We start from the raw sequence: 15,952 nt of genomic DNA on the forward strand, positions 1-15,952 counted from the left end.
TGACATTGAAACTCTCATAGTAATAAGTTCAGACACTGACTACATGTAAGTTTTATATTCCCGTTTGTATAACTAGTACCGGCCAGGGTTACGAATGATTCCCTGAATCGTTGAATCTTTGTCCATGCTGTCAACCACTGGTCTGCCGGAAACAGATTCGATTATTTACATTGTAGCTGAAATATTGATAGCATAACCATGGTGTAGCCGCGACTTTATAATCGTCATTGTTGATGGATTCCTTTGCCGATAAAACATTGAGACTCTCACAATTCGGGAAGGTCTTAAGACGGTTCTGCCAGTGCGAGGTTGACATCAGAGCACGAAGTTGGTCAACTGACCAGTTGATCTTAACGTACACCTTGTTCTTGAATTACAGTATTCAAGCAGGCTCATCCACACCTTTTCCTGAATACCAGGTGACAACCATAACCATTATCCTGAACCATCTGCACTTTACTAAATCGGGAGGAGACCTTATCAATATCTATATTCACATCATACAAACATAAAACACCCTAGACCATTGAATTTCTCTTCCTTATGTTGGAATATAAACTGTATCAGAAACAAAGTATCTGATTTATCAATTTTTACCCTAGCTTTGATCATGACATTTTTGGACTTCTCGAAATCTGGGGCTGATGCTGCTTTCTTGGATTTCTTCATACATACGAATCAGCGATAATTCAACGACTGGGTTCGTTAAAAAAGATGGGACTTGTTGTTACCCTGCCTGGCGCTCGCTTTTAAGGGGATAAAAAAAGGACTGGTCGACTCTGAGTCAGTACACTGTGTCTCAGTGGGGTATTTATGTTAAACTGCGGCTTGGTATCTCAGTGGGCTGGTACTATTAAATAAAAGGAGACAACTGATTAAGAGGAAATAACAATAAATGAACTCTATAAAGCTGTGATGGTAATAACAGTAAAGCGTTCTCGGAGAAATTGGTTTAGTCACTACTTCTGGTACGTCTGCTGCAAACATCATGTGTGGTGAGTGTACTAACTACTTTAGGAATGTGTTAAACCTCAGACAACCCATAGACGTGGACAACCACGATGAACAGTTGTGTGACGATGTTGACATGATGTTGATCAGTGACATGAGAGTGAAGCTGTCGTAAAAGACAAGGTAAAGCAGCTGGTCCAGATGACATTAAAGGTGAAATGATTATTTGTTGTGAACATTTGTTTCTGTCATATTTACTACTTACATTTAACATTATTATGCAAACGGGGATATTTTCAACGGAATGGGAGAAGGGAATCCTTATTCCTCTTCCTAAACAGAGTAACAGAAATTGTGTAAATCATTATAGATATATTGTTTTGATGGATATTTTATAGTACATATTTTGTATAAATTGGGATAATCGTTTAATTACGAAGGTAGGCAGATTACTTTGAGAAGAGCACAGAAGCACAGGCGAGATTCCGAAAAGGATAACATATGTGCTTTACCACGTCTGGTGCAGAATTTTTTTTCGAAATATGGTTGGAGATTTTATTGTTAATTTGTAGAATTTAAAACGGTTGTCTTAATACATAAATTTACTTGGTATTCACTGATGAATAATGCCGCATATAGTAAAATAGTCAAGATGTCAAGGAATATGCATTAAAAAATATAACGATGTAATAACGAAATGAAAAGATTTTGTACGATTAAGTGGTACATGTAAACTGTGGGACAGCAGATACATCGAGGAGGAACTCCATTTCATGTTTAAATGTAGAACATAAAATTCATTACATGTTATGTATTTCCTTATCCTTGTTAAATACTGAAAGCTATTAAACTACAATTACAATTTAAGATGAGAAAATTGTTCAGGATAAGTGAAGGAAGCCTAAAAGATATATAGGCAATTTGTCATCACCTTAAAACCGAAATAGATATGACTTTATCTGCTGCCTTTATAAAAACCTTAAATATCCTCCGTTTAATGTTGAAATATCAATTCCGGTTTAGGAAAACACATTCTAACATTTGCTTAATGTTGTACAGAGTTTGAAACAGAAAGACCAAATCATCTAGCTTTAATCTGGAACAGGAAGGAATATACAAAGTAAGTTCTGTATTCTATGACACATTTAGTATGACCAATATATAAGAATAATGGAGCAAATTACTATTGTATTGTTCACTTGTTAAGTCGTTCATGAGAAAAATCTCGTCATGGTGATATACCCAAGTACATACAATGTACTTATCAAGTTATGCGTGTTTGGTTGTTGTTCAAAACTGCACTCATCAATATTCCTCCTACACGCAAAAGGTATGTAAATTTTTTTTGCGGTCAAATTCAAGCAATGTAAGACAAAAGTATCAAACAATTATTGAGAGCAACACTAAATGTTACTTGTGCTGCGTTGATGGCATAGCTCCAGACATATCTAGATCTTGCTTTGAAAACGTATGAGGTCACGGTTCAGGTGAAGCCATATTGTGGCCTCGGGATAGAGATATCTTATGAGGGGTATGTCAAAATGCATAAAGCTTTGTTAATAGTACTACTAGTACCATCAGTATGCTTCGATTTCGATTTGATTTGTTGTTTATTCTACAAGGTTACGTAGGCCATCGGCCCATGTCACAGCAGTTATTATAATTGAAATTTACATCAGCTGTTTTGTCCTTAATTGCATAGACTTAGAAATATACATAGCCAAATATCTTATGGTATGACATTGTAATGTTGGAAATACAAGGTAGTTTCTTGCAATGTACTGTTCACGCAATTCGGCATGCACCGTGCATGCAAACAAGAAATAATACTCATCCTCAACGACACTTTTTTTACAAACATTGCAAAACCTTTCATGGAACATTTGCATATCTGCCAGTCTCAATTTTTAGTTGGTAAGAACTACATCCAAACTTTGCTAAAGCTACACGAAATTTATGGATAGAAATGCACTTAATATAATACACTTGACACACTCTTGATTTATACATGGAGTAATTGAATGTTTTTGCACCATGTGACAAGGATGCATGCCAGTCTTGCTGATATATACATTCTGATAAAAATGATTCAGTACTACCAATGCATTGATTATCCCAAACATAGCCAAATCCCATTTTAAATGATACATTTCTTAACGTTGAAGCCATATTGCTTTTAGCGTGACTCACATCTAACAATATCATATTATAGCGTTTCTATATACCAATATTTTGTACATCGCTTGTAGGCATAAATTTATACAGGCTATTTCTCACATTCACTACGTACAACATGATTTGGAGTTGACGACTTCACACCAAGAAAAAAATTGCATGCCAGGACATAAACGCCTTCAATAACTTTGCTAAACTTACAATCTTAGTAAATTTCTAGTGCCCATATTTCGGCACCATACAATAAAATTGACATCACTTTACTATCTAAAACTTTGAAGAAAACATCATGTTGGCAAGGGTCAGTATGATTTTATAGGTAGCTTGTGTCTACATAAATGCCTCACTCAGACACAATGTACTGACTCTGCCTCCACATTAGTTAACATAATTAATATATTAAGAGAATGGTCAACATGTTTTTTAGTACAAACTTCTAATGTTGAGAAATATTGGAAATATGTAGTTAAAACGTTGTAGTACACTTGTTGCATTGAATACTTGATCATCTTGTAGCTATAGAATGGACAATACGGAAAATGACTTTTAATTACAGACTTAACTTTTTGTCCACCTCGCACTGTCATTGTCGTTCAAGCTTTTGTCTTTTAAGTGTGTTTGGCCACTAAAGTCATTCCTTACTTTCTTCCCAACCCAATGCATTCATTTGACATAAATTTCAGATTCATCTGCATCTTAAAAAACAATAACAGAGTTACGATATTCAGTCGAAATCAACAATGACAGATTTGGCTTAACATCTACTTGGTTCAGGGACGGCTGCAAAGCTAGTATTGAGGTTGATCCGAATCTCCAAATTTCTCTCCACCATTTACGCTACATCCTACTCAACATTACGACCCTCATAATTTCCGCCTTCACCTTCTCTACATCACTAGACTCATCGTCTCTCCTTCACTGCCCCCTCATGTTCTGCCATTATCTCTCCATCACCAGCCGCCTGACCTTAAAGCTTCACCTTCTCTCCTTCACAGGCCCCCTCGTGTGCTGCCATTATCTCTCCATGATTACCCCCTTAGCGCCAGCCTACATCTTCTCTCCATCACTAGCCCCCTCATGTTCTGGTATTATCTATCCATCACTAGCCCCCTCATCTTCAGGCTTCACCGTCTCTCCTTCACAGGCCCCCTCATGTTCTGCCATTATCTCTCCATGATTACCCCCTTAGCGCCAGCCTACATCTTACTCTCCATCACTAGCCACCTCATCTTGAGCGTTTATCATTCATCACCAGCCTCCTCATCTTCAGCCTTAACCATCTCTCCATCACTAGCCTCGTCTTATACTTCACCTTTGCTCCATCACTAGCGCCTCATTGCCAGCCTTTATCTATCCATCACTAGCCCGTCATCACCAGTCCTTACATCCCCATCACTAGCCTACTCATATTCACCTTCCACTTTCGCTGTCCGTTTTGTTATGAACATTACTGACACTTTCCAAACATACATGTTGGAGATGATGAATCACAAACCATGCCGTAGTGATTACAGAAGCAGAAACAATAAATTTAGAGTTTTCACATTACTTTATGTGAGCAAGAACTGCGATCACTTGGGTTTGGAATAACTGCCCAACAGGACGTAACCTCGTGGAGATGGTGAATCTTTTTCCTTAAACTGCCCCTTTTCGTGTATGTTTTAAGAGATCTTTTTTCCCAGTTTCCTTTAGGACATGTTCTCTCCTCACCACCCAGGTAAAGTTATCTACGTTCGGAATCTTTGTCGCGATTCTGTCCAAACTTTCTCTGCATTTGTCATTGCCATAGTTACCTGCAAATGTAGTTTGCATTGTTTGCAAAAGGACAGTTTGCATTGTACAGTAGATAATTGATTATTCCAAAGTTGTAGTTAGTGATACAGGTAAGTCACAAACATTAAGGACATGGTCATATAATATTTCTATTCAGGAATCATATAAATTTGATTCAAGTTACACGCTGAAACTCCTAAATGAATTTCATTTATAAGTTAACAACAAAAATATCCCATAAATGAAAATACTTACAAAAATGCCTTCTATACCCATTTAAAAAGCACCAAGAGCACATATCATGACACAATCATTAAAAATGACCTTTTCATTATATGAAGTGTTTGGAGGTGACATGTAAATATATACATGTATATTGTAAATTTTTCAAAGATCTTTAACAAAAATAGTGACATTTTTTATCGTGAAAATGACCCATTTATAGTTTTATCTAAATGATAGCCATGGACGTTTTATTTGCAATTGGTTGTTTAATTTTGTTTTCAGTCATGTCAGAAGAAAACTTTAAAAAGCCACAAGACACGCCAGAGGATGACACAGAACTTCATGCACAACATTTGCTGTCAAAGAACGGACAAACTTCTGAAGAGTCCGATTCGGGACTGGGATGGGTTATTGTTTTCGCGTCCTTCTTTAGCCACGCCATGTTCTTTGGGATAAATCTATCATTTGGTGTGATATACGTATTTCTTTTGAAATACTTCGACATGAATCGCGGAGACACAGCTTGGATTGGCTCAATTCCAACGGGTCTCCTCAGTATGGTAGGTAAGTGTTATGACATGTGATTGAACACCTGGACTTTTCTCTACTTAGGAATTCTTGTTTTGATACGTAGCTATTAAACAAGGTATAGGATACGGTATATGGTAAGACATTGGTCTTAATTTGGTATAACGAAAACAAAAATATTCAAACTAACTGAAATGTGGGACCCCAAAATAAACTAATGGTATCCTTGAAAGGTTTAATTTTACACAGCATGTCACTATCAAGACGTCACTTCGCTCATTGTGACGCAAATTTTATGATATCACAATCGGATATTAAAAGATAAAAATTTCAAGCTCACCATTAATTATCCCGGAAACTTCAAATACACACTCCGAATTCTTATGTGTTACTTTCCCCTTAATGGGTCCGTGAAAATCCGGGGTAGAATAGGTCTTCAGCAACCCATGCTTGCCGTAAAAGGCGACTGTGCTTGTCGTAAGAGGCGACTAACGGGATTGTGGGGTCAGGCTCGCTGACTTGGTTGATGCATGTCATCGTATCCCAATTGCGTGGATCGATGCTCATGTTGTTAATCAATTTATTGTCTGGTCCAGACTCGGTTTCTTACAGACCGCCGTCATATAGATGGAATAATCTGCGCGCGGCGTTAAACAACAAACAAACAAATAAACAAACAAACAAACTTGCCCTTAATGAAAATTACTGGGATATTTGTTCCGAAAATGAGATGCCTTGTCATGGCAAAAGATTGTTACTGTTGTGACATCTGTAAACACGAATGTTTCAAGTTATTTGGTCAGCATTTCCCCTATTATTGGACGCTAAGTTCATGACTAACGTGTACATGTATCGGTAACATATTTTACAATAATTGCTCTCTTTTCTCAGCCCCAGTGGCAGGGATCCTCACGGACAAATATGACTGTCGTGCTGTTACGATAAGTGGAGCTGTCATTGCTTCTTCAGGATTTGTGATCAGCTCGTTTGCAACAAGTATTGACTACCTCTATATCAGTTATGGAGTTTTAGTAGGTGAGCTTCAAAGAATAAGATTCAATGAGGGTCAAGTTGTATTAAAACATGTCACAATAATGTCAAAATGAGGAGTTTCGTAGAGCCTAATTTTGATGGTTCTTCTAAAAGGTTACATGAATTTACATCTCGTTTAGGAATTGGTCTGGGTCTGATGCTCTTACCATCCAAGGTGGTAGTAAACCAGTACATGAAGAAACGTCGAGCTCTGGCTAATGGTATATGTTCCTCGGGATCTGGCGCTGGAACGATGGCCTTCTCAGCAATGTTCCGAGCTCTCAGAACTTCCTACGGCTTAAGCGGCATGTTTCTCATCTCTGGGGCGGTTGTGTTAAATGCAGCAGTTTGTGGATATTTGTATCGTCCAAAGAAACAAAGTCAAAGAGCCTTATCTCCTGCACCTGGAGGTAGGGATGGGTTACATGTAACGGAGGTTTTATGTTGATAATACTTGCATATGTAATTTCTAGCCTATCTTTTCACATGACAAACGGGCATATTGAGCTGTCCATTTGCATCTTAAAGCACTGACGAGCGTATAGATAGTACGAGGGGATATCATAAAGTTTTGAGGCTGGCATATCTGGATTTGTTTTTGCTAACGTGTGACATTTATAAGTATTTGCCTGTGTTTGTTGAGACGGATTTCACATTTAGGCGTGATTCAGTTCAGTGATTTGCTGATACTTGACCTCGAATCTAAGGTTCCCTAAGCTGCCTTAGAGGTAGTACCTCTTTAACATTGAAATGGACAAAACTGAGTATCACTCTTCAAATATACTTAGAATATCTATCATGGCTAAAGCGTTAGCTCGTCAAGCCGAAGACCCGGGTTCGATTCCCGACGTGGGTACAATGTGTGAAGCCAATTTCTGGTGTCTCCTGCCGTGATATTGCTGTAATTTTGTTAAAAACTGCGTAAAACCATACTCACTCACTCACTATCACCAAACTTCTGTTGATGGACGATGCAATTTGTGGGGAGGCAGGTCCATCAAGTGCCACCAAACAAAGACGTTCAATGATAAAATTTCAGCATGGGCCACATACCACCTGGAGCATAAAAGAAAACGTTGATGGAGTGCACAATCTGGCACTGAAATGGCACATTAAGAGAAAATATGGGGCTGAAGTCACCTTTGTTATTGTTGTTATTATTAATACAGCAACATGAAACATACGACTCAGTATCATTTTAACAATACTTATTTAAAAATAACCGTGTCTTTCAGGTGCTTCTGAACTACAAAGTAAAGACAAAGTATGCTGTAAGATTAGTCCAATCCAGGGATACACACACCTGCTCCACAATATCCAGTACTGTCTCTTCATATTATGTAATGCCCTATCTACAATTGGCATTTTCGTTCCTTTCGCACATCTTCCAAGGCGAGCACGTGACTTACAAGTTCCTGAACACCAGGTGGCGTGGTTGTTGCCAATGGTTGGTTTTGCCAGTGTCCCAGGACGACTGTTCTTCGGTTGGATTGGGGATTTCAGTTGTGTCAATATCAGGGTTTTATGGGCGTGGTCTAATATACTGTGCGGTCTGTGTGTGATTGTGTGTCCTTTCTTGAGATCATTTCCATTGCTTATGGGATTCGCTGCGATATTTGGTCCTTTATCAGGTAAGTTGTTAAAACGTCACGAAATATCATTTTCCTTAACTCACATTCCGTTTTACCTTGCAATATAAACGTGTTTTGCTTTATCAAGTACCAATGTAATTTATATACACGCACATTCGGATGGATCGAATCCAGAATGTATTCAGACTGATAACAGTAAGGATCAGTATAATGAATGCAATATTTGTACAACTCACTGCAGCCAGTTCATGTATGTTTTTGTATATTAAAAGCATATGTGTGTGTATTCTGGGCTAGTTTCAGGGTAGAATTGGTCCTTGGGGACATACACATGTCATTAGAGGCGACCATGACCCCATGACTTGACGTGTCATCGTGTGTTAATGGCATGGAACGTGCTTTTAGGCACTTTTTTGCTGGTTGTTTTTTTTTTAACCTGTTCGACGTTGTTCTCTTTCCATGAAATAGTTACATAGCATTCAACATATTGTTCCATAACAGGCATTTGGACAGGGTTGAAGACAGTTGCTCTGGTAGATGTGGTGGGTCTTGAAAACCTGAGCAAAGCCCTGGGTCTGATGATGTTTCTACAAGGATTGTCTGGCTTCATAAGTTCCCCGCTAGCAGGTAGGTGACTGTGCTTGTTCATTTTAGGCCTACAGATACAAATTGCTCCACAACCAACACTTCAATTGGTGAAACTCTTTTGAAGTACAGTAACAATTATAAATATTGGTTTGTGGCTCAACGAACACATGGACTTTAAGAAAACAATAAATGAACTGGCTAAATCGGCAAATCGAGCTTTTGGTGTTTTATGTACAACAATATTTTGATGCTGGTGGTTTTACTTATGCAATTTATACTAAATTGTATGAATCCTTGGTTCAGCCTCTTATGCAATATGGTGCTTCCATCTGGGGGTTGTATGAACATAAAAAGTTAAACACTCTACAAAACAAAGCATGTATTTTTTTCCTCGGCCTTAGACGTAATGCGTCAAATGTTGCCGCCAGGGGAGACATGGGTTGGAAATCATGTGTCACCAAGCAACGCATAGAAGTATTTCGTTTATTCTTCCGCATCAACAGTATGGAAATTACAAGATGGCCCCGTGTCATTCATGCTTGGTCAAAAGAGGGCGCTCATGGGAAAAGGAGGTTTATAAGCTAGCTAGAAACTTAAACGTCGTCGACTTGATCGATGTCCATTCGATGACACGTGGTCAGTTCACTCTGATTATGCAAAAATTGTTTCAAGTGGATGAAACTGCGTGGTTTTCAGAGCTGTGGAATGATGCTAATAACCCTAATGGTAATAAGCTGAGGACCTATAGATTGCTTAAGAAGGATCTAGCGCCTGAGCCCTATGTCTTATCAAATTATATCCATAGAAACACCAGAAAATATTTGGCACCTTTATGCAGTGGCACCCTCCCCATTAACATTGAAAAAATGAGGTACAGTCGTCCCCCTGTACCCCTTTAGGATAGAACTTGCCCTTTTTGTTTTAACTCAGTAGAGACTCAGGTCCACTTTTTAATTGATTGTAACATGTATGATGATTTACGTTATAATGTAATGAACGCTATACATGTATGTGAATGTATGCCGAATTTCTTAAACTTATCTTCAACCGTGAAATGTATTACATTACTCAGATGGGTGTTAAAGTCTTTGTAAGTTAATTGATCAAATGTTCCAAAGACGCTTGACACTCATTTAGTTCTGTGTGCGCTTTTCTACATGTATGTTATTTTGCTTGCGAATAGTAGTATTTCTGCTTGTGATCAATATTATATTTGTAATGTTTATGTTGAGTGTCGGTGAGGGTAAATGCATCTCTGTGCTGGATATGTGTTGGGTGTGTCTGGGGTGTGTGTGTGTGTGTGTGTGGGGGGGGGGGGGGGGGGGGGGGGGCGTATATTGTACGTATGGTGTGTGTGTGTGTGTGCGTGCGTGTTCATAACCCAATCTTAACTTTAAACATTGTGTTAGCAAATGTCTTAATTTACCTTATCCAGATCATGACGTTATACATTTGCTTTTATGTCTAGTGTCGTCGGCCATACCTGATCGGATGTTATATTTTATTGTTTGTGTACGTGTTTTAGTATGAAGTGTAAATAATATGTGACACTAAAACAAGCTCTCTCTCACTCATTCTCTCTCTCCCCCCTCTTTCTCTCTCTCTCTCTCTCTCTCTCTCTCTCTCTCTCTCTCTCTCTCTCGCTAAAAGTATCGTGAATATGTTTTTTTAATAAATAGAACCTTGAGCACAAATAAATATAGATGCATTCAAGATACTTATGCTGAGAGGAATTTGCAATTGTGTTGACTCTAACTATTCTAGGAGTTGAAACGAGAAACGCTGATTAGTTAACTATGTAGTTTCCTTTCAGACTGTTGAAATATTTCTACATGTAGTTTGCTATTCGAGTGGAAAGTGTATTGGAATGATTTCATGGATGAACTTTAACTGGTGTGTGTGTGTGTTTTCTCTAGGCTGGTTGTACGACGTCACGGGGACATACGCAGCGTCCTTCTACACAGCCGGGGCCTTGTGTATATGCGGTGGTATTATGGTTTTGTCGCAAATGAAACTTCGAAATGTATGTAAACAGAGAGGACCAGATGGAGTTGATGTCAAGTTTACAGTGGTCAGTGTTGTGGACCCTGTGAAGTGTGATGACTAAGAACCCTGATGTGTAACATATATTTGAAGTGATGTCCTAAATGTAGGAGTAGGATTTATGCTAGGGTGATCAAGTTTGGTGTGGCATATATCCCAGAAGGAAAATGTTGAATATCAGGTTTAATCCTGTTAGGAGGAAGGAAACTGGATTAACCTTTAATATATGTGTTACACATGGGCGAAAGAAGGCTATTCATATTATGTAAACTGGGTGTGGTCCCTGAGTGAGTGAGTGAGTGAGTTGGGTTTAACGCCGCTTTTAACAGTATTCCAGTTACAATGTATATCACGGCGTGTCAGCTTAATGTGGGAGGAAAGCCCGAAGTGATGCAGGTCTCAGACGTTTGCCACTTCGGTGAAACCCACGAGCACGGGTATGGTGCTGACAAACCTAGAAACAACAGATGGAAGAAGCTTTGAGTGATCCCTGAACTGATGTGTTACACACCAGATGGAAGAAGCTTGGTGTGATCCCTGAACTGATGTGTTACACACCAGATGGAAGAAGCTTGGAGTGATCCATGAACTGATGTGTTATACAACAGATAGAGAAAGCTGGGCGTGATCCCTGAACTGATGTGTTACACACCAGATGGAAGAAGCTTGGAGTGATCCATGAACTGATGTGTTACACACCAGATAGATAAAGCTTGGAGTGATCCCTAATGTAATGTGTAACACACCAGATGGAAGAAGCTTGGAGTCACCCCTGAACTGATGTGTTACACACCAGATGGAAGAAGCTTGGAGTGATCCCTGAACTGATGTGTTACACACCAGATAGAAGAAGCTTGGAGTGATGCATGGACTGATGTGTTACACACCAGATAGATAAAGCTTGGAGTGATCCCTAATGTAATGTGTAACACACCAGATGGAAGAAGCTTGGAGTCACCCCTGAACTGATGTGTTACACACCAGATGGAAGAAGCTTGGAGTGATCCCTGAACTGATGTGTTACGCAACAGATGGAAGAAGCTTGATGTGATCCCTGAACTGATGTGTTACACACCAGATAGAAGAAACTTGGAGTGATGCATGAACTGATGTGTTACACACCAGATGAAAGAAGCTTGGAGTGATCCCTGAACTGATGTGTTACACACCAGATGGAAGAAGCTTGGAGCGATCCCTGAGCTGATGTGTTACACACCAGATGGAAGAAGCTTGGAGTGATGCCTAAACTGATGTGTTACACACCAGATAGAAGAAGCTTGGAGTGATCCATGAACTGATGTGTTACACACCAGATAGATAAAGCTTGGAGTGATCCCTAATGTAATTTGTTACACGCCAGATGGAAGAAGCTTTGAGTGATGCATGAACTGATGTGTTACTCACCAGATGGAAGAAGCTTGGTGTGATCCCTGAACTGATGTGTTACACAACAGATGGAAGAAACTTGGAGTGATCCATGAACTGATGTGTTACACACCAGATAGATAAAGCTTGGAGTGATCCCTAATGCAATGTGTTACCCAGCAAACAATTCTACGTTGTGACAACGTTGTGACAACGTTGACTTTTCGTTGCTACAACGTTGTGATGTAACGTTGTCACAACGTCAATCTGTAGACTCACAGAATGGTTGCTACAACGTTGTGCGTATACCAAATTACAACCAAATCAAGACGTTGTCACAACATCCATTTTTTACGTTGCTACAACGTTCATCCCAAACGTCGCGACAACGTAGGTATCGCATACATATGGCGACACTACAGACTTTGCAGCACGTTGTTGCAATGTCCGTGTCTTATTCCTCAATACCTCCCAGGCAGCCTGAAATGTTTGTACCAATCTAGTTAAGACATCAGGTACCAAGCAATACATTCTGCAAACTGAATTCACTTTAACCATATCCGTGAAACAGCAAGTCAATGAAATGCACTCTCTTTTGAGTTTGAAATACGGCCAAGATAAAAATCTAAATGTTTTAAATTACATGATTGTACAATTTGGTTATATATTTATTTTCCCAAACAGTTTTCAAGGCTATGTGCAAATTGTTCACAAATGTTTCAACACAATTAAAAGATATTTGATTTCCCCACGAATTTGCAAATTAAAAAACCATCAAACAATAAGCCCTGCACAAATTGAAACATTTAAATTTTCTTGGCCTTACCCCATACATTCAGCATTTAGAGCAACACTGTGTCAAACAGAATAGTCTATGCATCTGATGTCCTAAGATCCATTTCCCAGCAACGAAATGACAATAGAATTCTGGTTGAGGTGACCTTTATTTATTTATTAAATGACAAGTCAGAACTTGGGATGAGTGGCTGAGGAGCCTTTTCAGTCCTCAAATGAAAAGTCACAGGGATGATCTTCAACTGTATCCATAGTCTCTCCTTAAGCCTTGGTAACTGAATAAAAAATGACACAAATGTTATAAAATGGCAAGGCAAGGGACATATTTCTGACATAACAAAATAATGGTTGCATTCCCCAAATAATATTTTGATGTCTGATGTCAGTCTTTAAACAGTTAAAAACTGCTGAAAGTGCGAAGGCGCTGACAGTAATGCCATGATACTCTTGGATCATACATGAGCAGAAAAGCTTTTAGCACTGAATCATTGGTGTAACTTTATACCCCCGCCCTTTAGATTTTTGGTATAATTAAATAAGAATCATCTAAATTTTAATTCTTGAAGATGTTTGTATATATTATTGCATCATACATATCTTTCTGTCAGTTATGTACTTTAAACAAATATGCTCCCACAATACTGTTTTCTCCACCTAAAAGAAAAACAGAAACCACAAAGTATCACATTTTTAAATAAACCAGTACTGTATAGATAACTCACATTTACTTAGAGTATGATGTAACTAGTGGTAGTATTGGCAAATAGTTTTATCAGTCAACAGATCAACTGTAGTTATTCAAAAGCAGTAACTTTACCTTTCTGCTGTACATCACAAACTAGTGATTCAAGTGAATATGTTGGCCAAGTTTCTAAAACCTTATTTGAAAAATATATACATAAATGAAAAATATATATTGCCAAATAAAATAAATAGTTCCCATATTCGAAGCATGAATGTTGAATATGAATTATGAATAGAAGTGTTAACACTTTGGGGTATTTATCCTAATTAAAATTGTGATTATTTTTTTTAATACTAACCTTAATATTTTCCATATTAATATGCCAGCCAGGATAATTATATAGAATCTATGTTGTAATATTTACAAAGATAGATCTAGAAAACATGGGAAAATTAACAAAATGCAATAGCTTATACAATACCAGACGAAGTTGAAACAGCTCAGTAAATATTTATTGAAATTTATTTGTTACTACGTCTATTAACATAATACAGTTTAATATCGTTATATATAATTCTGTAGACCTAGTATGGTAGCCTATACGTGGCAACATATGGAGATCGAAAACCGAACGAATAGGGTTGCTATCAATTCCATTGTATTTTTCATTGGTGCACATTGGCTACACCTATCTGACCTTAATAATCAACAAACGATGACCAACTCACTGACAATATATGGTGATATTTAACTTTTGACTATCGACTAGCTTATCATCACCAATATGACAATACCGCAAACACCCCGTTATAGCGCGCAACGAGAGACTCGTTTTACTATTGCTCGTTTTCATTAGAAGGGAGTCGGACATATATCTAGTTATTGGAAAATGATGAATTGATTCTTTTTTTGCAAATAATAAAAATACACCATGATAAGAGCCTTGCTAAAATAAAATGTATAGTCAGCACCAACAACCTGATGGTCCACATTTAGGCTACTTCAGTCTGTGCTAATTAGGCCTTTTCGGAAACAACAAGTATGTTTCTATCTCTTCCCGAAAATACAACTTTTCATAACATCATTGAGCGCATTAAGACTAAGGCTATAACTAGTAGCCTACAGAGAGTCGATCTGAAAATACTTCCATTGTTTTGATTCCCTCTCTTCGCTGTATAAGAGAAATCTACTAAACCTTTCCCATGTCCTGAATGAGCCACATTGTTTCACAAAAATCAAAGTCCGAGGGATTAGTACAATTAAACTTTGAAAAGTAATGATTTCCGAAATAACACGGAAGAAATGGCGATAACTGTCAGTGGTCAGTAAGCGATGCATAAGTTAGGCCTATTTACAGACCTACACGTTTACGATCGAAACCCGAACATAATATGACGGCCACAAAACGCCGCCAGACTGAATTCTGGTCAAACATATCTACTGCTTGCCCTTGGTAATTACCCTTGGTATCCATAAAATAATAATATGGGAAAATGTCTTGGGCCTCCTTCGCCTCTATATACATTATGTTCTGTGTATCAAATATTAATATCGTCACTGACGCTCAGTGAAAGTGACCGGCAAACTTCATTCTAAACCCTGTCACTGCTGAATAATACGATACATTTAATCATTTGACGATCTGCCTGTACAGAAACATATCAACAAGCGGAGGCTGCCTCTCAAAAATTAACATACCTCATCCGAATTCACAGATCATCTGTCCAGTTCCAGTTGCTGCACAATCTCTTGGTTGTAGACTTCTTAGTGAGCTTGAACTAAGATGGCTGGTGACAACAAATCTTCCGCGACAATGTGACGTCATTCTGACGTCACTTCACGAGGCAACAGGCTGAACTTTTCAACAGTCGCTCTCACGCCGCAAAAAATGGGCGCAATTGTTTTTAACTGTAATATTGCTTGTGACAACATTTAGTGGACAGATAACTTCGTTATAGATATATATCTTTAAAAAAAATAAAACTAAGAGATGGTAGGTCTACAAGTGGTTTCCTAAACATCATTTACAAAAAGTGTTGTAATGTCCAAAGCACAACGTTATCACAACGTTAATTTGCAACGTTGTTGTTACGTTGTGGAATAACGTTGTCATAGAGATACGCAATTACGTTCTGGAAATTTTAGTATTAAGAGATGAAAATTTAAATGCCGAATATATAGAAAGGTAATGCATTACTGC

At 38.2% G+C, this 15,952-nt stretch overlaps 1 protein-coding gene across 1 annotated transcript; it reads left to right on the forward strand.

The window, feature by feature from the left end:
- Window positions 1–5,408: 5,408 nt before the first annotated feature.
- LOC139475435 (monocarboxylate transporter 13-like) lies at window positions 5,409–10,971 on the forward strand. Its single transcript, XM_071258648.1, has 6 exons — window positions 5,409–5,688; window positions 6,544–6,687; window positions 6,825–7,094; window positions 7,920–8,315; window positions 8,778–8,903; window positions 10,781–10,971. Exons 1-6 carry the CDS (start codon window positions 5,409–5,411, stop codon window positions 10,969–10,971), a joined length of 1,407 nt encoding a protein of 468 aa, XP_071114749.1.
- Window positions 10,972–15,952: the final 4,981 nt, after the last annotated feature.

Source organism: Haliotis cracherodii, unplaced genomic scaffold (assembly GCF_022045235.1).
Source record: "Haliotis cracherodii isolate W230 unplaced genomic scaffold, xgHalCrac1.p SCAF_3, whole genome shotgun sequence".
Lineage (NCBI taxonomy): Eukaryota > Metazoa > Mollusca > Gastropoda > Lepetellida > Haliotidae > Haliotis > Haliotis cracherodii.